The 20,755-nt window shown below is 45.4% G+C and overlaps 2 protein-coding genes across 3 annotated transcripts in view; one reads left to right on the top strand and one right to left on the bottom strand.

Moving 5' to 3' along the window:
* LOC119449746 (peptidyl-prolyl cis-trans isomerase 7-like) overlaps window positions 1–20,755 on the top strand; it is a 403,577-nt gene that overhangs the window by 291,147 nt on the left and 91,675 nt on the right. The gene's annotated exons all lie outside the window — the stretch shown is intronic.
* LOC119449741 (TBC1 domain family member 4-like) overlaps window positions 1–20,755 on the bottom strand; it is an 82,875-nt gene that overhangs the window by 13,463 nt on the left and 48,657 nt on the right. For both annotated transcript variants that reach the window (XM_037712987.2, XM_037712986.2), the window contains 6 exons: window positions 20,445–20,606; window positions 16,965–17,126; window positions 16,023–16,174; window positions 12,735–12,827; window positions 10,337–10,496; window positions 6,105–6,442 (listed from right to left, as the gene is read on the bottom strand). In XM_037712987.2, the coding sequence (XP_037568915.1) occupies window positions 6,105–6,442; window positions 10,337–10,496; window positions 12,735–12,827; window positions 16,023–16,174; window positions 16,965–17,126; window positions 20,445–20,606 (1,067 nt within the window). The remainder of the gene's footprint in view (window positions 1–6,104; window positions 6,443–10,336; window positions 10,497–12,734; window positions 12,828–16,022; window positions 16,175–16,964; window positions 17,127–20,444; window positions 20,607–20,755) is intronic.

The following is a 20,755-nucleotide window of genomic DNA, read 5'->3' as shown; positions in this document are numbered from 1 at the left end:
AGACAATTCGCCTCAGTCATGCAATCAGATAACAGAAGCGTCGGTGAAAACAGGCAATGGAAAGAAGCATCGATAACGTTCTAGAAACTTCCGATACAGGCGCGTCCTGCGCCGAGCGATAACGTTTAACATTTGTTAGCCGGTGGAAAGCGGCCACCGGTGAAAGATAAACATGTATACGTGTCAATATTATGCACGTTATCTTCTTCATCTGTACATAAGCGTCACCATTGCTTCACGTCTTCATCTTCAGTGCACTAGCTCGTCCTTTTGGAATAAATAGTCAGTTCAAACGTTGCTTCTCACTATAGCAAACGCAATTCCCTTTGAAATTCCCACAGAAACTCATGCATATAAAAGCCTTGTTTTAACAATGAAAGGTGTTCCTATTTACCCTTTTCACGAAGTAGTTTGTTCTTGAGAAACGAGATGGCGCTTTCGGTGGCGCACCATACATTGCCTCAGCAAAAGCGCATGAATATAAAACCATCACCGCTTCTGCCCTATTTCCATGCAACCAGCTGTCAGAAATGCAACTGTGTTTTCACTCACGCACTGTACTCCATTCATGCTGCAAAATGTGGAGCGGTAGATTGAAGACGTCTGCAGTAGTTGGCTGCAAAAATAGTGACTGGCATATTAAGGAACGGAATGAATATGTGTGACCAAGTTCATGGACTGTTGCTACAACTGGCTCTGCTGCTGGCTCTTCTCAATGTACGACTTTCCTCGTGGACAAAAAGAAAAAAGAAATAACTTTCCACAAAAATTCTTGTCAGCGTTGTATCGCTAATCTCCAAAGAACAGATGTCAACCCTGGAACGTCGGCAAGAGTGAGTACCACTCGTTAAACAATGACAAAGAGAGTAGCGCCGCTTCCTGGCATAGTAAGTTTTGCGCACGTTATCTACACACATCTACCCCAACTCGCACGCAAACTTACGCACACTCTAATGTATTAAGAATATGTGAATGGGCGCACACTTGAATCAATGCGCCAAAGCATGGGTACCAACAACTACACCGACAGCACACGAATGGTAAAAGCTGAATGTCTTGCGACGGTCCACAGCAGCAAGCGAGTTACTAGCGATACTATATCTTTGCTACAAGCTATTATGTACAAAGAACAGAACAGCTACGTTCCAAGCCTTGTGTGCAGCAAGGACAAATCTATTGCAACGGATCACACTCGCGAGCAATTTGGCAGGAGATAATCAGATAGTGACCACACCAACGAACTTCACTGAGTCAGAAACGTGACAAGCCGCTGCTTCTAAGTATTTGCCAAATAAAGAACGAAGAGCAAAACACACTGATCCTGATTCAATTCCTAAGTGGAAAGCTTGGATAGCTTGGAATACATTTTTAGTCTCGTTTTTACGACAAGCACCACATACGCTGCTCGCGCCGTTTGGACAAAGCTTAATGAGCTTCGAAAGCGCTTTTACATGTCCTCTGACGCTGTGACCAAAGCTTTGTCTTGACCACCCAGTCAGCGTCCACGATATCTCCCGAAACAGAGGTTTCCTAAGCCGCACCGGGCATCATGTAGTACATCCATTGTAAACACAGAGGCAACGGAAGCAGCTGAGGCAAGCAATGGACGCGTCACCACGTGATCAAACATGGCAGTGCTCACGGGATCACCGCAAAAAAGGGTCAATAAAAGGATATACCAAAACCTTTGTTAGTTAATAATGAAGATTTCCTGATAATTTTGTACCAATTAAGCCAAATATGGTGGTGCAAAATGCTGCTAATAATTCGTCTGATGCAGCAGTTCTAAATCTCCTGTGAGCTGTCTGCTAGCTGGCAAGACGCCAAACTGGCTATGCTGCCAAGTCAGCAGCCATGTCCGCAGTCTACCATTGCAACCCTGCCACCATGCTTTACCAATGCCACGTCTCCCAAGCTTGCCTGCATTTTGTGCACATAACATGCCACACAATGATTTAGGGTCGTGGTTGTGCACTATTATGCTGGAATGAACCGTGAACTGCAGAACAAGTGGCTTGAGGTAATTGAATAAAGGATGCTTTGGTGCATGCTGCACAGACTGTGGCCATGATAAAATGCATGCGCAGTCATGCGCAGTCAAGGGGTTTGTTGCATCCTGAACCGTATTGTAGATCGATTCATTTTGTTTTCCATTCTTTTAGCCCTTCATCATTGGCTAAGTAGAAGCAGCACTGCAATTATCGCCGGGACCAGCCAATGTGCACAACAAATGATAATAATGGAATATGAAACAGATTGTTACAAAATATGACCTCTGCTCACATGATCTCAGTAACTGCTCAGCTTATCAGCACCTCGTGAAAGTGCTGGCAGAGAGCTGCTAGCCTCTTGATGCACCACTACATCTGCACACCTGACCGTGGCAAAGGTAAAAATTAAATTATGGGGTTTTATGTGCCAAAACCACGATCTGATTATGAGGCACGCCATAGTGGCAAAGGTAGATTACTGGGATAGATTAGTGAAGTGAGATGACTGAGCCTCAGCCATGTCACTGATGAACACACGGCAGCAAATCTTTCAGGGTGATTTGACGGTAGACTGCAGACATTTACATCAGCTTCAACTTACCCAATGATAACTCACTACAACCCCCCCTCCCAGAGGGCAACGTTTGCCGTGAACGTCGACAATGGTTATAATGAAGTTATAGTGAAGTAATTTTGGCTCCCATTTCAACTTTGTTAGGGTGAGGTTTTACTGTAGTTCCCTGTTCCTTAATTTCCTTGGCCTTCCTGTCTGCTGGCTTGATATTGTCGTTACTTGACTAAAAAAATCAAACCCCTCCATTTCTCTTACTCTTCTAACTAGCAGTAAGTTATCCTATCATGCAAACGCCAGTACCATACGTGTCAAGCCAAACATGACCAAGGGACTGGCATTCGTAGTGAGATTAATTACAGAGTCTTCCGTTATGCAGTCCTGTACAGACCATCAAAATTGTGAAATTGAAAACTAGCACAGGCCTAGATTTTAAAGGAGTGTTCCGAAGGAAGAAAAAAGTGGCGGAAGCCATCTCACGATGGCTGTCGACGATAAATAAATGTGTTTTGCATTGAATCAATATGGCAACACAACTTATTGCCACCATGGAAACAAGTTATGTATGAGGCGTGTACTGCAGCGAGATTCCTCTTTCGCGCTTCCATAAGATAACTCGGCGCCATCTAGCGCCACGGTCATGAAGCCTGCACATGGTGCATCGGTGCATGCGAACGCTGAAAAACGCGTCATGTAGCAATCGGGCTCCTCTCTCGCGCTTCTTTCTGAACACAACCATCTAATGGCACTGCCAAGAAGTCCGCGCTCGACCTCCGAGACGAGAAGTGTGGTGCGCGAGCGTGCCTCGCTTGCCGCACACTCAGTGGTACATACTCATGACCCAAGTTGGTGAGAGGTTCATTGAAGAGCGCCACATACCCAGAGTATTTTTGGCACAGGCTCGCTAAAGCATTGACGTGGATGGAGTTCATTGAAAGCAGCACATACCCAGTGTATTTGTGGTGCAGCCTGCTAATGCGTCAGGTTGCTGTACTTGAGGAACCCTCGTGACGTGGGCTCAATTCCGCTCAACATCAAAGAACCTTAAGGGATATTTTTCATCATTGCAAAGTGGCACATTCCCAGTGGCACATACCTAGTTACCCAAGTTGGTGTCAAAGACATTCACTGAAGAGCGGCACACACCTACTGGCACACACCCAGTGACCCAAGTTGGCATTAAAGAGGTTCATTGAACACCAGCACAGAACAAACCGAGCAGGCACATACCCAACGCTCCAAGCCGGCGTCAAGAGCTTCTTCGAACAGCAGTACCAACCTTCTCCTGGTTGGTACCAGCAGTACCAACCGACGCATGCACAGTGGCCCATCTCAGTGTAAAAGAGGTTCGTTGAAGAGTGGCACGTATGTCATCATCATCATCATCAGCCTATATTTATGTCCACTGCAGGACGTATGTAAGTGACCCAAGTTGGTATGATGGTTGGTTTTGAACCCCATTACCTCAGCACAGCAGCCCGATGCACTAACCCTTTGACCCCAGACTACCCAGTGACCGAGGTATGCGAAAAAAAATTAAAAATGGTTAGATACAAACATACATAGATAGCCCCCAAAAAGTGCGCGAAGTACCCAAAGAATGCTCACGCATTAAAAAGAAAACTGTATCACCACGCACCTCAACGAAAGCAAAATATTTTTAAAGAACGATTTGAAGAGCAAGCAACTTGCAGCCCAATTTAAAAAAAAAAAAAAGGCATGGATTAGAATCATGTAAATACTGTAATGAGACATTGTGCACCATGGTTATTGCTTGAAAATCTTTTTAGGGCGGTCCGAAAATAGGAGTTTTCGACAGCAAATGACGTGTCCATCTTCAACACATTCACCATCCCCTAAGCTCCACTGGGCCAGACACTGCCACTAAAGAGGTAACTAGTTGAGTTTCCATAGGGGTTAGGCCTGTGTGTGCTGACTGGTAAAGTTCGAATTGTCCGGCGAAGACCGATTTTAGGTCTTTGGCCAGACCTGGCCCTTGCGCCATTAAACATCTCATATCACCATCATCATTTACATAGCAACAGCTTTGGCCCATAGGAATGCATGGGAGTCGGCTGGGACCTTCGGTCGATATCGAATTAACCAAAAAATGATGTTTTAGCTGAGGGCTCTCTGCTGAAGGCGCTCCACTTCTGCTCGTGGTTCCCCAGACGTTGAGGCCTATGATACTTCACGCCATGCACGATGACATCACGTCAGGCCACCTTGGCTTTGCTCGGACACTTCACCGACTGCGCCAGCATTTCTATTGGCCCAAGCTCTGGAAGACGGTGAGGCAGTATGTTTCCAGCTGTGCCATTTGCCAACGCCATAAGCAGCCAACGACGTCTCCTGCAGGTGCCTTGCAGCCAGTTAAACCGCCGACCGTGCCATTTCAAAAAGTTGGTGTCGACTTGCTAGGTCCCTTCCCCAAGTCTACTTGCGGTCGTTGCTGGATTATTGTGTTTGTGGACTATTTGACCCGGTACACTGAGACGGCGGCGCTTGCTTCGGCTACAGCAGCAGACGTTTCATCATTCCTGCTGTACTCTGTCATTCTCCGCCATGATGCTCCACGCGTTGTGATTAGTGATCGTGGACGGCAGTTTACTGCGGACGTTGTTGAAGAACTACTATGTCTTTGTGGATCTGATTACCGGCATTCGACCCCTTACCATCCGCAAACAAACGGACTCACTAAGCGTACGAAGCGTACGCTGACCAACATGCTTGCCATGTATGTCTCCATCGATCAAAAAAACTGGGATTCCATCTTACCATTTGTTAGGTACACTTACAATACTACCAAGCACGAAGTCACCAGCTATGTGCCTTTCTTTCTTCTCTATGCTCGCAACCCCCAAAGCTTTATCGACACCATCCTTCCCTGGTCCCCACATGATGACTACTCATTAGGCCGGACTTTATGCCGTGCCGAAGAAGCGCGTCGACTGGCCTGCCTGACTCTCTCCTCTCAAGATCGTGCCAAGACTCGTTATGACGATCGACATGTGCTCGTCACATATGCTCTTGGGGACTTTGTTTGGCTTTGGACACCTGTGCGGAAAAAGGGGCTGTGCACGAAGTTTCTGTCTCGATACACTGGCCCATACGTCATACTGAAACGACTGAGTGATGTGACCTACGTCATCTTAAGAGTGACTTCGCACAACCGGCGATCACGTAACACGCAAGTCGTGCACATCGCCCGACTCAAACTGTACCACCATCGGGCTATGTAACTCACTCGGCGAGCTTCGTCTGCCCCCAGAGAAATTGTCACTCTACACGGCACAGCCGAAGGAAGAGGAAGTTGGAGTTTGCGCGAGAAGCTGGCCACTGCCTGATGGGCTTGGATGACTGTCCTGTCCCTTGTGCTACGCTAACCATCCATCATTCTTGTAAATAAATCCACCCCATCCATTACAATTTGTATTAGATATGCCGCCCATGCAAGTGGTGTTAGTGTCTGTGTTTACTGTTAGCAATATTGTGTCAAGCCACGGCCAAGTATAGAACTCTCAGTTTTGTTGCAAGCATACCTGAAGTTGTTCCAGAAGCTCCATGTTCTGGCGCCGCAGAGTACGGTTTTCTTCGAGGTCAGCCGATGAAAGGCCGGGCCTCTTCGGTGTGTAGACCATCTCTTCTTGCAAGAGGTGGTACTCGACTTGGTAGGACACCAGCTCCTGGCCCAGGTCCAAAGAGAAGATTCCAGAGACAATGCTTTCCATGGTGGGTGCATCCAGTGCAGGCAGGGTGTTCTTGAAGCACTCCATGATGGACTCAAAACTGTTGCAGCTCAGTAGTGTATCGGCAAAGTGTGACAGAAGAGACAGGGCTGCCTTGAACACTGCCTCCATACCCTGCAAAAACACGGCATCTGCCCAGCCCCCAGAGAGCAGGGGTTTAGAGGGACATTTTAAAATCTGACCATTAAAGGCCAACTCAAATTTTGGTATGCTTAAAAAAGCCTAACTTCAGATAGCGTAGAAACAGAGCAGCCTCTATGCAAAATTCTACACTTGAAATACGAGTGGATGCATCACAGAAAGCTTGCACAAGAAGACATTTTAGACACCGAAACTGATAAAAAATGCCACTATTACCGTTCCCCAGAGATGACACAGAACCCAGAATGTTGAAAATTAGCCCAGTGCCTGTGCATGACCTCCAAGATTGAGTGGCACCCATGGCACACTGAAAATCTCAAAGGCCGTGTGCTGGAATTTGCATCATAAAATAAAGACCATTTATAAAGTAACCGCTTATAGTGCCAGGACCGGATATCATACGGTCTTTTCAGACTCCCGTTAATTTTCCCATAGCACTCTATGCATACGCATGCCGCTTATAATGCAGTTGTGGGAGACGAAATAGCGGTTACAGTGCAGATGCCTGGAAGTTCGGCAGTGAACCGAGACAGCGAATACGCCCCTCAAGCCACAGATATACTCCGAGGTAATGCATGCGAGCGCGCGTCAAGCTCCGCGATGCGCGCTCGCATGGCGAACAACCACGGTGGCGAACAACCAGCACCTATGCTCCAACCACGCGATGCAACCAGCATGTCTGGAGCGTTGGGCACGTTCCAACGTTGCTAGCGTGTGAATAGCTCCGTTCCTATTTTTCACCCGCCGTGCCGAACCACGCTGGCCAAGCATCCCAGCATTCCTCGCGCCGAGCATGCAGAATAATGCAATTGTGAAAGCGCACGAGAGTGCATTCGCCACAGCGGCTCTCTGCGCATTAACAAGCCTGGTGATACGCACGCACACGCAACATGAACACATCTCACTCGATGACCGTGTAAACTTACTTTAAAAATGCTGGAGTGAGGAAGTGCGGCAGCAGCAGCGAGCGAATTGACCTTCGTATTGCGTCTCGCATCAACGCAAACTAAGCCGCGAAAACACAGCGCATGGCGGACTGTGCCCCCGTCACAGTTGGCTTTCAAGATACAGCGGCCCCGGCGGGCACGCGCGGGTGCCTGGAGTAAAGAGACCCCCCCGGAGCCTTGTGCAAAATGGAAGACTGTGCGCTTCCTTCCCGCTTTCCTTCCTTGCGTGCACGAGATTGAGCCGCGATCGCCGACGCACGCTCCCACATACAGCATACGGCGACGATGTTATCACCCTTGGACTTTATATGAAACCTCACGGCGACAGCGACGGTGATGGCAGAAATACGCCTGGAGTGTCCACATAATTGATAAAATTGTTGTTTTGGTTATAGTGCGGTACTGCTTATAGTGCGGATATTCGCCCCTCCGGCGACTTATGTTATAAGCGGTCTACACTGTATACGCAAACCACCAGGTGCCCACGTCATCTGCCAACTGTCAATAAAATTATTAGGCAATTACCAGCCCTGCAGCTTTGATAGTATCCTATATACGTACTACTCAATTTCAACCAATTCAGCCAAAGCGAACTGTTGTAGTTGGTTTTTAGAGGGCCAGAAAAAGTATGCACAGTACCCCCTGTGTGAATTCACAAATCAGTCACAGCAATTGCTGTGGCACCCTTACAAGATCCTTACACAATTATTACCAAACCTGTAATGGCATTATAATGACCTATGCATGAGCCTTGTGACACCACTGCACTGGTTTACCAACCTGAATGTCATTTTGGTTATGCTGAATGCCTACCGTGTCTAGAGCACCATTATGAGCCAGAAAAATGGTGATATTTTCTTGCGGCAACCTCAATCCTTGCTTTTCAATACAGTGTGAGCCTGTAGGACATAAAGTCCAAAAGTTAGAGAAAGCACACACTCAGCCTCTTCAGCTTCTATCTCTTGATGGCAGGGAGACAATTCAGAATGGCTGCACATTTAGATGCACTCTCCCGCCCGCACAGTATAACATGAGTCGGCTTAGCATTATCATAGGACTTCCTTTATACAGTGTATTGGCTTAGCTTTATCATAGTCTTCATATTATCAGGTGTGTTTTGGTGTGCATTACCAAAAAGTTCTCATTTTCTTATGCCTCCTGAGTGAATTTTATTGTACTGAAGTTGTGTCCCACTTTTGTATTATCGTGGATTTTGTTTTCTTCTTCATTGAAAAATTTTGAAATGATTCATGTATGTGTTCACTGTTTTGTACTCTCTCTCCTGCTTGAACCTCAATTGGTCCGCAGAATGTACTAAATAAAAATGAAAAAAAAATAATAATATGGAGTTTTATGTACCCTAACCACGATCTAATTATGAGGCACCCCGTAGTGGGGCAGGCACTCCAGAATACAGTAGAACCCCGCTGTTAAGTTTTTCACGGGACCGTAAAAAAAACCGTAAGAGCCGGGAAACGCAGGAGCCAGGAAACAGGAAAAATTGAGAAATGGGAGTAGTGTTGAACTGCACACAATATTATTTTAATTCTTACGTGCGACAAAAAGTAGTTTCGCCCGACAGCCGAAGTATCGATTCCGATGAGCTATATACAAAGTAAGAATAGTAGTTTTATAGTCTGTATAAACTTAACAAACATGGTGTCAGCGCCCACAGGCAAACATGAACACATCACACTCAATGAGCGCGGACACGCGCAGTTAAGCGCCGCTGCAGAAGCGAGCGAAGTGACCTTCGTGCTGTTGTCTATCGCTTCAACCCAAACTGAGCGCCGAGAACACGCAGCACGCACAAAGCCACGAGCCACCGACGCACCTACACTGCGTAGAATCTGCCCCCACGCAGATCGCTTTCAAGATACGGCCCGCGGGACCGCGCGCCGCCGCGCAGTATGATGCCAGAGCACAATGCTGCCCGCTATACCCCCCCGTCATCAGCTACCCTCGCATGCTTTCACTCGCACATTCAGCATACGGCCGCGCGACTTCCCTCGCACGCTTTCACTCGCACATACAACATACAGCGTGCGGCGCCGTATGCTGTATGTGCGAGTGAAAGCGTGCGAGGGGAGCCGACGACTGCGTCTCGCGTGCGAAAGAAAGCATACGGCGCGCGGCGACAGCGTTATCGCCCTTGGACTTTATACGGAACATCTATGAGCCAAAACCAATTTTAGGGCCGCAACGCGTCATAGACATCATCTTTAGATAGCAAAAGCGGATATCAAAGACCATACTTTTGCTGGCGGAAACCGAAAATACGTAATAAATGTCGCCCCCAGCACTTTGGGCGGCCAATGCCATCGTCAAGCAACCAAGCCAAGCGACATGAAAAGTCAAAATGGCTGCTCGGGCCGGCGCGGTGTGGCAGTTCGCAACGTATGATGCGGGAACAGTCCCACAGTTGCGACGTAACAGCGGGGTTACCAATGCATTGGGTTCTATAGGATCTGTGCCGGGACCGGCCGAAAACGACGTAACAGCCGGGAAAACGCAGCACCCGGGAACCTAACAGCGGGGTTCTACTGTAATTTGCACCAGCTGGAGTTCTTTAACGCACACCTAAATCTAAGTTCATGGGTGTTTTTGCATTTTTCCCCCATCGAAATGCGGCTTGATCCTGCGACCTCGTGCTTAACAGCCCAAAACCATAGCCACTAAGCAATCATGGTGGGTACTTACTAATTAGTAGTAAATGAAACCTAACCAGCACATTTCATTTATTATGCTGCGAAGTACCGCACTGCATTCATTTTGATAACTGTCATTAAATCCTGATGTGCTCTGTGAATACACATATCCAAGAAAAAAAGAAATAGCCCTGATTCTGTCACCGTGTTGCATTCACTTACAGCTCTGTGCCCAAGCTACTAATGCCACAGAACCTAAAAACTTGTTCACTCATGTTGAAGCGCATACCGAAGAGCCTAGAGACGAATCCCAGAGGGAACTGAGAGGCAAACAGGGTGAGGAACCAGGGCGCAGCGTACAAAGCCGGAGCAATGTCGAAGTGGTCCAGGTGCTGGTACAGCTCTCGATGATGACTGTACAGCAGGCGGCACAACTGATACAGCTGCACCTGTAAAAGCCACACACACATTCATGTGACTGGATACCTATAGTCCTATGACATTATAGGGCAATCCACATGTAAAAATACTGTCATGTCACTGGCAGCACACAGGCCCCAGATGGGTGGGCTAACAAAAAATTAACCTGTAAGGCGAAGCATCAATTGCGATAGCAAATTAGTAGAGAGCTATATGGAGTAGGGATAGTAGTTGTATCAGCTGTATAAACTTGGACATGTAGCAGTAGCAGCAACGTGCAGAACTGTTGTCGACGCCGTCAGCATTTTGCCTGCATTCGCACCAAACGCGCGCGGCGTTGGTGACTGTTGCCGGTGCCTCTGGCGGTGGCTCAGAGGTTTTCGACGATATCAGAACGGGACACTCGTTGAGCAGCGTCGAAAGTCTTTACCACCTTCTCGCCTCGCAACGTTTTTATATAAATACGCATTTGGTGCCGCAGCTTAACGTCGCCTCCCCTCCCTCCCTCCCGTCCCCCAACGGCCTTTCGCGCGACGGAAGAAGTCGCGTTTGTTCTCCGCCGTTCGTTCGCTCCCCGTGAAAGCACGCGTCCCTCGCACGCCTCCACTCACAAATACAGCATACGGAACCTCACGGCAACGGCGACACCGATGGCAGAAATTCGCTTGGAGTGTCCATATAATTGCTATCGCAATAATAAGCTCAAAAGATGCCAGCCCTATACTAGTCCAGGTGCTTAACTTCATTTTCATTAACCCCTCCGTCGCCTACCAAGGGCAGTTTTTCCAAAATAGCAGCCTCCATTCTGACAAAGGAGATGAAAATGCATACAATACTAGCTGCCTTGTCTGCCTGCCAGCCATTGCAAGTTGGAAGTCTCCACCTTATGGATGAGGTGAGGTTTTTAATTTTCAAGGCCAAAGTTCAGCTCATGGCTTCCAATGACGACGTGTCATACATGGCAAAAAGGCATCGTGTCATATGTGGCACTGCCAGTAGTGAAACGTCATCCAGGTGGGTGAGTTTGTCAAGCAGCTGCATGTCAAAATGACAGACGACTGTGGAAATCCAATTATTGTCACTGCCAAGCAGCTCCAGGAGGCAAAGCCAATAGTCAGCCTACAGGATGCCATTTTATGTCCTCTCACATACCCTGCGCAGCCACAGAGGCTAGCTGTGAACTTGTGTAACCACGTCACACCTGTCATGGCTTCCTCCTCATAAGTTCGTTGCTTCTTGCTGAACGGAATTTCCTCCTGTGCATACAGATCTCCAATTTCTCTTGGACATTGAGAAGTTGGCTTTCTCGTCAAGCTCCATCACCTAGTGGCTGAGCTCACGAAAGTTTGACACACAAATTGTTGAAGAAAAAGAATCTCCCACTATATTCAAAGGATGGTTCCAAATACTATAAAATGACACACTTTCTTTCACAGTTAATTGGACATTGAGAAGTTGGCTTTCTCGTCAAGCTCCATCACCTAGTGGCTGAGCTCACGAAAGCTTAACGCCCAAATTGTTGAAGAAAAAGAATCTCTCACTATATTCAAAGGACGGTTCCAAATACTATAAAATGACACACTTTCTTTCACAGTTAACCAAATGAAAACAACTTGCATTCTATTCAAGCAAATATAGTTTATCATGAAGGGAGTGCCACAAACAGTATAGCCGTTATTATTTTGCCAAAGCTGACTTGAAAGAAGAGCCCATCATTTTGTGTAGACAAATACAGCCATAACTAGATGAAAACTGCAATTTTTTTGCAGACGATACGGCCACGAGCCAAAAAGGTTGCTTGCACTATCAGTTCGAACAGCCTATTAATTTAAAACATTTTACAGAGGTTACGTATATTTTTAGTGATACATGCAGGTGCCACCTTTCCTTCTAAAAGAAATAAGATAGGAAATGAAGTTAGAATCTGGCCATCTGCTATCTATCTATATCTATCCATCTATAGTATACGACCTAGATTTCCAGAATGAGTTCTACTAAACAGGTATTATAAATCTTTTCATCAGTAACATGCTAACTTTTCCATTTGTCAAATTTAGTACTAAGATCCACATCGTCTAGAGGCCCAGTGTTAACTCCAGGCTCAGCTGACGTAGCAGAAGTTTCTTCGTTTTGCGGTATTGCTTGTGATGGGTATGGCTTGTGATTGGTAATGATGGGTTTGAGAAGATTCTATGAAACATTTCATGAGTTCTGCTGCAACATAATTGTCACTGGCCACAACATTTCAGACTTATGAGCAAAACTACCTGTAATGCGCCCATGTCTTGCTTGTATTGCCGCCGTAGCCCCAAGTGGAACAGCAGATGCTTCATCATACCAAAGGCCTGCTCCTCAGTCATCTGAAACATAAACATTCCAATTTGAAAGAGCTCATGCATTATTAGCCAAGCATTGAACTTTCCAATCCTTAGACCTCTCACAAAATGTAGGCAAGCTCTAATTGCAACTGCACAATGTTGTAAAGCAACTGTCACAACCGAGTACAATGATTGATTGTGGAACATTTCAGATATTTTTAGACACTGACAAGCAGTAGCAGGTATGGGTAACGATGGGTCCTGGGCACTACACCTGTTTGCAATTATTTGCAAGCATTAAGCGTGAGGAGCTACCATGGCACCATCTATTGCTAGCACCAGAGTGACGTAGAAAGTTGGATCACGTGCATGTCTGCTTTGGCAGCAGCGAGCGCTATGTTTTGTGTCATGTGGGTGTGGAATTTCAGCCTGTTGAAGCAATTATTTTCACTCAATAGGGCTTCTTGTTTTGATTTCATTGTTTCATGCGCCATTTGAGAAAATCCGGTGTTTTTTCATGCCCTTTCATCAAACTCTTCTTTGTATACTGCCTGCAATGCAGCTATACTCTGCGGAAATGGCCGGATACGCTAGCTTCTCCGGAACATGAGTGCTTGTCAAAAAACGCGGTAGCCCGCTTCTAAATCAAACAGGTACATGCATAAAATCACGGGACTTGGCCCTCAACAGTGACGCATTCAGAGGTGGGAAGGGATGCATACTTCAAATTAGCATGAAAATTGGCAGCAACACAAAAAGGACACAGGATGAGCGCTGTGGTACCAACACAGTGCTCGTTATGTTCCCTTCTTTTTGTGTTCCCATCGTTTCTTACGCTGATTTTAAGTCTGCATCCATTTTAACTAGCCCAGCTTTCTACCCTACGGGAAAGAGTCATGCAACAGTCATGCGTGGCTGGTGTGTGTAGTATCAGCATATAGGGTAAATCTTCAGCACTTAGCTGGTCTGAACACAAGAGAGAATCCTTCTGATAATTTTCGAGAGCTCTTTGCTTAGGTCATCATATTTGCTTGTTTACAGCTACATGCTGTTTTATATCTGCATCACTCTCGGATGTAAGCATCCAGCATTTTTCTATTTAACCTATGCCACAACATTTTTATTCCGAAAATAATTTTTTTTTAAAGCTTGGTCAGCTCTACATAATGCGATGTTCTGTTAGCCTACGGCATGGGTGTCTCATTCATTTCTTGTGGATAGGCAGCGGTGGGAAATTGTGCATTGCCGACGTTTCTCAGCATTGAGTGGCACTGAGTGACACAGAGGATGAGACTCAATGTAGTTTTCTGTATTAGAACCTCAAACATCAAAAAGGGTATTGAAAAACTGTGATGAGTGTCTGGTGGTAATACTTTGCATAATGCTGGACAAATGGCCTAATTTTATGTAGTGTTCGTACCACACTGTCGTGATCATTCCTCATTTGATTTGCAGTTAAAAAAATTTATATATAAGGCATCCAAAGGCTGTTTTTTTTTGTTTGTTTGTTTGTTCCCCCCCACTATGGCAAACACCATCAGAAATATAATAGCCAGCAAGTTGTGAATGCAGATCTTCCACAAAAGAGTTAACGTACGACACACAACTACGGATACAGTGAAACTTCACTTGAACGAACTTCAAGGGACCTCAAAAAAAGTTAGTTAAAGTGAAAGTTCACTCAACTGAAATAAGTATGTTGCAGCTTGTTATCACGAGCTAAAGGAAACATCGAGTGTTCAAATTATATTTCAGCCCATTTACTTGTCATTCTGCTCATTTGCAAGTGGAAAGTGCGCCGAGCTGCGCACTTTCCGAGGCGGCCGCAACTGCTTGGCGCCCTTAATTGTAGACAATGACAACGCCGGGATCCCAAATGCCTTCGCAACGTCGACTTGACGCTGAGCGGAGTCGAGCCTACGCAAGACATCCCGTTTTTCGTCTACAGACAGGCACTTTCACTTGGCGCTCATGATTAACTAGCCCGAGAATGCCTTTTCTTTGTGGCTGTAAGGCTAAAGCTGTATCTGTGTTTACGGCTTCGGCTGGTTACGAGCTTATCTAGGTAACCAATCCAAGGAACCTTGGCCAATCCGGTTCAAAGCTAAAATAGGGCCCATTATTCATTGCACGATTATGAACAACGTAAAATATGCTACAACAATGCGGGTTGTACTTGAGGCGATCAATGTGGTCAGGGAGACAGAGTTATGTCGTGGAATGTGTTTGTAGAACTGAAATGCACACTGCATGGAACTTCGTTAAACTGAAGGGCGTTTGCACTGCGTTCAATGGCACTTCAGCGGGGGATTTAAAAAAAGTTCGTACAACTGAATAGTTCATTTAAATGACGTTCGTTTAAGTGGTATTTTACTATATATAGCATAACACGTTCAGGATGGCAAATAAATACTTAGGCCAGTTGCAATTGTAGCACAGCGATTTTTTACACCAAGTATACAAACATTGGCTAAAACAAGTGCACATTTCAGGATCGACTGCATACCCTGGAGCTCCAAGATGAGCCCTTTGATGCTTTAGAATGTAGCGTTACAAAGGTCCCAGAGCAAACAAACTTTTCCCTGCCAATATGATAGTCAGCAATTGTCAATGGCAAGAGACAAAGTTCCTGGATAAAAATACAAAACTATGCTTCCTAGACCACCTGATAAGATGGCTTACTGCAAGCCTTGTGAGTGCTACCAAGGTGAACCAGTGTCACACGATCTAACTTTCAAAGAAAACACAACACCAGAACCAGCACTTCCAGTGGTGGCACTCATGCCCAATGGACACTCTGCACTAGGCAGTTTCTTTCCACTCGCAATGTTACTGATTGATCAATTTGATAAATGCATCTACCAGGCTCAAAGATAAAGTACATAATAGCCAATGAGCAATGCAATCAGAGGTGTTTCTTGTGCAATTGCAACTTTTTAGTGAAGTCAACCGTTAAAGCCCTGTAATGAAACAAAGCTGTGTGTTTCTGTGAGGTAGTGCAAGCTAGTGATACCAGTGTCATGCTCAGCCTACCATAAGGACAGAGAGATGTGAGCATGTTTCATTACATTATTTTTTTCACTGAACTATACAATTACCATGGGTTCACAGCTGCCTTCCGCCACATTAATGAAAGGTAATTCAAAGCTGCTTTACAACACAAAGTTAACTAGAAAGACATTTCCACGAGAAGTAAAAGGCCAACAGCTTGCATGAAAAAAGGGCATTCCAACTCACATGCAGCAGAAGCACACCCGAAACAAAGCTGAGTCCTTGGCAGTAGCCCACTTGTGGGTCAAGCAGCGAATATGCTTTGAGTAGGTTGTACAGTGAGAGTTGGCCAGCTCCCAGGCTGTCACGATAGAATGGGTGGCTGGGGAATGTCCGCCCTGCACAACATGTGAGCAATCAACAACTGCACGGCTGCTCTGCTGTTCTCATCTGCTTCAGCCCTCGCATGTCATACTCGTCACATGGCCACATCATAATTCCTTGGAATAATGCTGTGTTTGCCTGGAAGGAAATGTGTGCAGTGTCACACGGTTTCTCTTTGGCAAAAGGAGTTTAAAGAAGATAACAGTAAAAGGAGTTTAATGGTCACCCATGGTGGCTGAAGGGAGCACTCTCATTCCCGCTGTACTCATGTTGTCAAAAAGAAAATACACGAGATTAATAATAACTTTTCTTTTACTAGCTGCTAAACTACTTTTTCTTTTACAATATAACCATTCAAGCGCAGCTTCAACTATTTCACGCTTGCCATTGCAATGCTCTCTAGCTCAGGTGCCGGAGAAAGCCCTTGTTCAAGCAAACTGGTATTTTGCCAGTGGTAGTATTTTGATTTGGTTGCCTATAGCTCATGAAGATCGCTGCCCACTCCGTTCTTTCTCTCTGGTTTTGCATGTTATGTGGTCAGTTACTTGCAAGTTGATATACAGGGTGTGGAAAGTGAATGGAACTATCACAGTGCTGAACTACATAAAAGAAAGTTATGTAGCTTGGGTTCAAGGTTTTCGCATTGTCCACTCTTATGGCTAATTCTCTGGCTCTTGATTACTGAGGCAACGTACACATTTTTGCATTGCATCTGAGGTGCTGTATATATTTTGGCAACTGTAGTAAGGGTGTGCCAGAAACTGCTCTGTCCATTACAAAAGCACAAGATGTGAGTGTATTTACCAAGGTCGATGAGGATGGCATGCTGGTGAGTTGTCAGCTGGTTCAGTAGTTGCTCGTAAGTTGTAGTTGTCATGGATTCTACCTCAGCGACAGGCGACGATCGCATCTGGTACTGTTCAGCCAAAAGGAGCCAGATCTCGCCACGTCGGTGCCTCGGTACACCTGTAAGGCAAGACACTGAGAACTGCGAGCAGTGCTTCTGCTAAGCGACTCAAGATGCAATGCCTTCCCAAATGTCTTCCCAGCCAATGCTAAGCAACAAAGGAGCACTACAAAACAGTCACAGAGTGTGTGGCAAGCTAAGTATGTCCAATGATGCAGACTTCTGTGTAAAAGAAAACTAATCTTATTAGGGTGCCTTTATAAACCCAACACAAATAGATCAAGTCAGCTTAGCCGGCTGAAACTTCGCAGTGGCTTGGGATGAGCGAAAGTGTGGTTGGGCTGACTGAACGTGCTTGTGTAGGGTTGGCTATCTCAACCTAACTTGCCAGGAAAGACACAAATACACATTGCCAGGTAGAGTCAGCAGTGTGCTGCCAGCCCACAGCAACTGTAGACACAACTTGGGTGTTCTGTTGTCTTGCCTCTATGTTGGGCACTGCTGTGACATCAGCCCACCAGAAAAATGAGCATGTAAACACACTTTAGTCAGGATGTCCCTAAACAAAATTGTGACTTGATTTCCTTGCATTGTGTATATTTAAAAGGAACTGACGACTCATAAACCTACATGACAGGATTAGATTATCTCATTATTGCCATATTTGCAGAAACATTATGGACTTTTGTGTGCATGTAACTATGAGCTTTATAAGGTACATCACATTGAATTCACAATCATGCTGTGAATATAATGCTAAAATTTATGACTATTGTAATGAAGAGTGGGTCCATGGCTCGGAGGCTGGATGGACAGAGGCGGAGGACGACGAAGTAGAATAGAACAGCTTACCCAAGGAACGGGTGTTGTGTCTGTTCTCGTCTCTTACAATTTCTTTTTATTTCACGCCAAGGCACGTAAGGCCCGCTACGCCCTAAGCACGTCCCGCAGGACCTAAATAAAGTTTTTCCAGTCCAGTCCGCAGGATGCTGAAGGCTCGACCGCCAAGCAACCGAGCCTTGTGGAAAAGCCAATCACTCAACACGCTAGTGGCATACAGACACACATGTGCACAAGGGAGGGCGGATGTACAGTGAAGCAAAAGTGAAATGAATGTAATAAATGTAATGCCATAACAAAGGTGTCCAATGGTTTCCTCGCTACCGCAATTCGCGCATAACTGAGCCCCACGACCGCAAACACAGATACTCCAAATTTCAAGCATCTGGTTTTTCGGTGAACTGTACTGCAGTCCTGTAGACTGTTTAAACATTTCAGCGAGCCGCAATGAGCAACCATTGCTGCAACGTGCAGCCGCTCGTGCACCTGCACATTGCTGCACCACAGTGTAGCATTGCTGTAGCATTACTGTAACACCGAGCAATGCTAAAACATTTTGTTTGAAGACCACGGCTATATATGCATAAGGAATCATTACCTTACATTAGAATTGGAACACTTCCTTTATCTCTTTCTCTCACTCCCCCACTCACATTATAGGATTCGGGTAAATATGGTATGTTTCACTCAGCCTCATGCCATATCAGCCTGTATGTTGCAATACACAGCTCTTCAATGTGGCTAGCAGGCAATAATAATCACTGAAGAAAAACTGAAAATTAGGCGAGTTGGTAAAGGCTGGGCACGTTTCCATTTACCAACAACCGTTCAGAATGACGTCTAAAATGCCGTTGGCACATAAAGGTTCCTGTGACGCCAAGGCACGTATTACACTGAAGATGAGCTGCTAGTCAACGGCGATTGTATAGAGTAGGGACCAATCTTCAAAAAGGTTTTTATTGGCTAAAACAAAAATTACTCCAATTAAATTTTCTGAAACAAACTGTTAGATATCCTTCTATGAAATATGAAACCTTTCATATTTTTACGTGGATCTCCTCAGTTCAAAACTTATAGCTGAAAACATGACAAAAAGTGATATTTTTATCACTCTGGGATCTAACATTTCGTTGTTGCATGCTAAAATATTTTAGCCAATTATTTGAGCACAAGACTGCCAGAAATAGTATACAAAGACCTGTGGATAAATCTAAAGTTTCTATACAAAATCTTGTAAATTCCCTAAATTTGCCTTTTTGTCAGCATTAAAAATATATCAAAAACAATGTTGGGACCTAAAAAGGAGAGTGCACAGTAAAGCACAATCTTTATAATGTACAGAGACAAAATTTCCGCTTTCTCTGAAATATCCTCCATTTTTCTGCGATTTTTTCATGTACACCATGTTTTGCTATAAGAGTAGAATTCAAATGTGCTCAGAAAAAAAATATTTTTTTCACACAGAACATTTTGGGAATGAAGTTTTTTAGACCTACTAAATTCCCACAATTTGCATTAAAAAAAAAAAAAAGAAATTGGAGAGGTTCGAGTTTCCAGCTGGTGCATTGAGCACGGAATGATGCAGCACTGTTTGTAGTGGGAGCCCCCAGCAGACACAGTGAACACCTAGAACTAGCCATTCACAAAGGAACCTCACAGGGAAGCTACATGTAAAAGTGGGCATATTGGACACAGAGGTCTAGTGTTGCCCATAATTAGCTACAGAACAGCAAGCCAGATAAGCTGTCAACAGGTGATATAAGTAAACGCACACCTGGTCCAATACCAGAAAAGTTAATGGAATGTCTGGACTAAAGAGACTATGCAAAATAATAATGTACTCAACATAAATTTGAGACAACTTGTAAAAGTAAAGATCATGGAAACCAACCAGAAATTGCTTGGTAGATTTGTCGAAACACGTTAGAAAACTGAGGCATGTCACCAGTGATCCCAGCTCTAGTGAGAATGGAGGCACAGGCAAAATGACAAAGCACAAAAAATTTACGGCTCTGATTTCTGAATTAAACTAGGTGACCACAGAATCTGAGTCTGGTGAGGGCTACAGGAACAGTGAAAGTATATACAAAAGGTGTACAAGCAGAATGCGAATGGCACAATGACTCCAGCCAGCCCAAGACGGCACGACTAGCAAGGTCACAGTGTTCCTTGCTTGTTTTGAAGGCCCTAAAAGACTATCTGCCTGACATTACCTCTGGTGGCGCAACCTAACTCTGTCTATTGCACTCTTTGCCACCGATGATGCGTTTTTCCATAGTGGGTCCATGCCGGGTTGCCTAATAACAGCGGTGAATCTCAGCCAGGTAATTCTCCCATGCATTCACCAGTCCATGCAGTTGATGCAGCATTCATCAAGAAATATTTATAGAAGTGTTGTGACGCATCCAATGACGAAGCATAAAAAGGAAAAGAACTGGAATGGAAGGGCCACATTATTCTGGCCCAGATGAGGCCGCGTCTTGCAGTGGACTTGAGTTCACAATGATTATGACAAAAATGGTGAGAGCAACACACACCTGCTCGAACCAGTTCCAGTAGAGTGTCTGGGTTAATGCGGCCCCCTGGGGGCCGTGCCAGAAGCTCATCCCAGCGTTCAGCCGACTCGGCATCACAGGGGCCACCTCCAACCTCCTCGTAGTCCAGTCGCAAGCGCTTGCTGCTTGCTTCATCCTGGCTCGCTGCAAGGCAAAACACTTTTCACAACACTCGACTGAGCACTAAAGACATGTGCACAATTTTATTTTCACTGATATTGGTCAAGGTGTGCTTGCTAATGTGCAACACACACACACACCGTAGTCCAACACGCATAGTCCAATAAGGGAAA

Source organism: Dermacentor silvarum, chromosome 4 (genome assembly GCF_013339745.2).
Source record: "Dermacentor silvarum isolate Dsil-2018 chromosome 4, BIME_Dsil_1.4, whole genome shotgun sequence".
Lineage (NCBI taxonomy): Eukaryota > Metazoa > Arthropoda > Arachnida > Ixodida > Ixodidae > Dermacentor > Dermacentor silvarum.
This window is presented reverse-complemented; position numbering and strand designations above follow the sequence as displayed.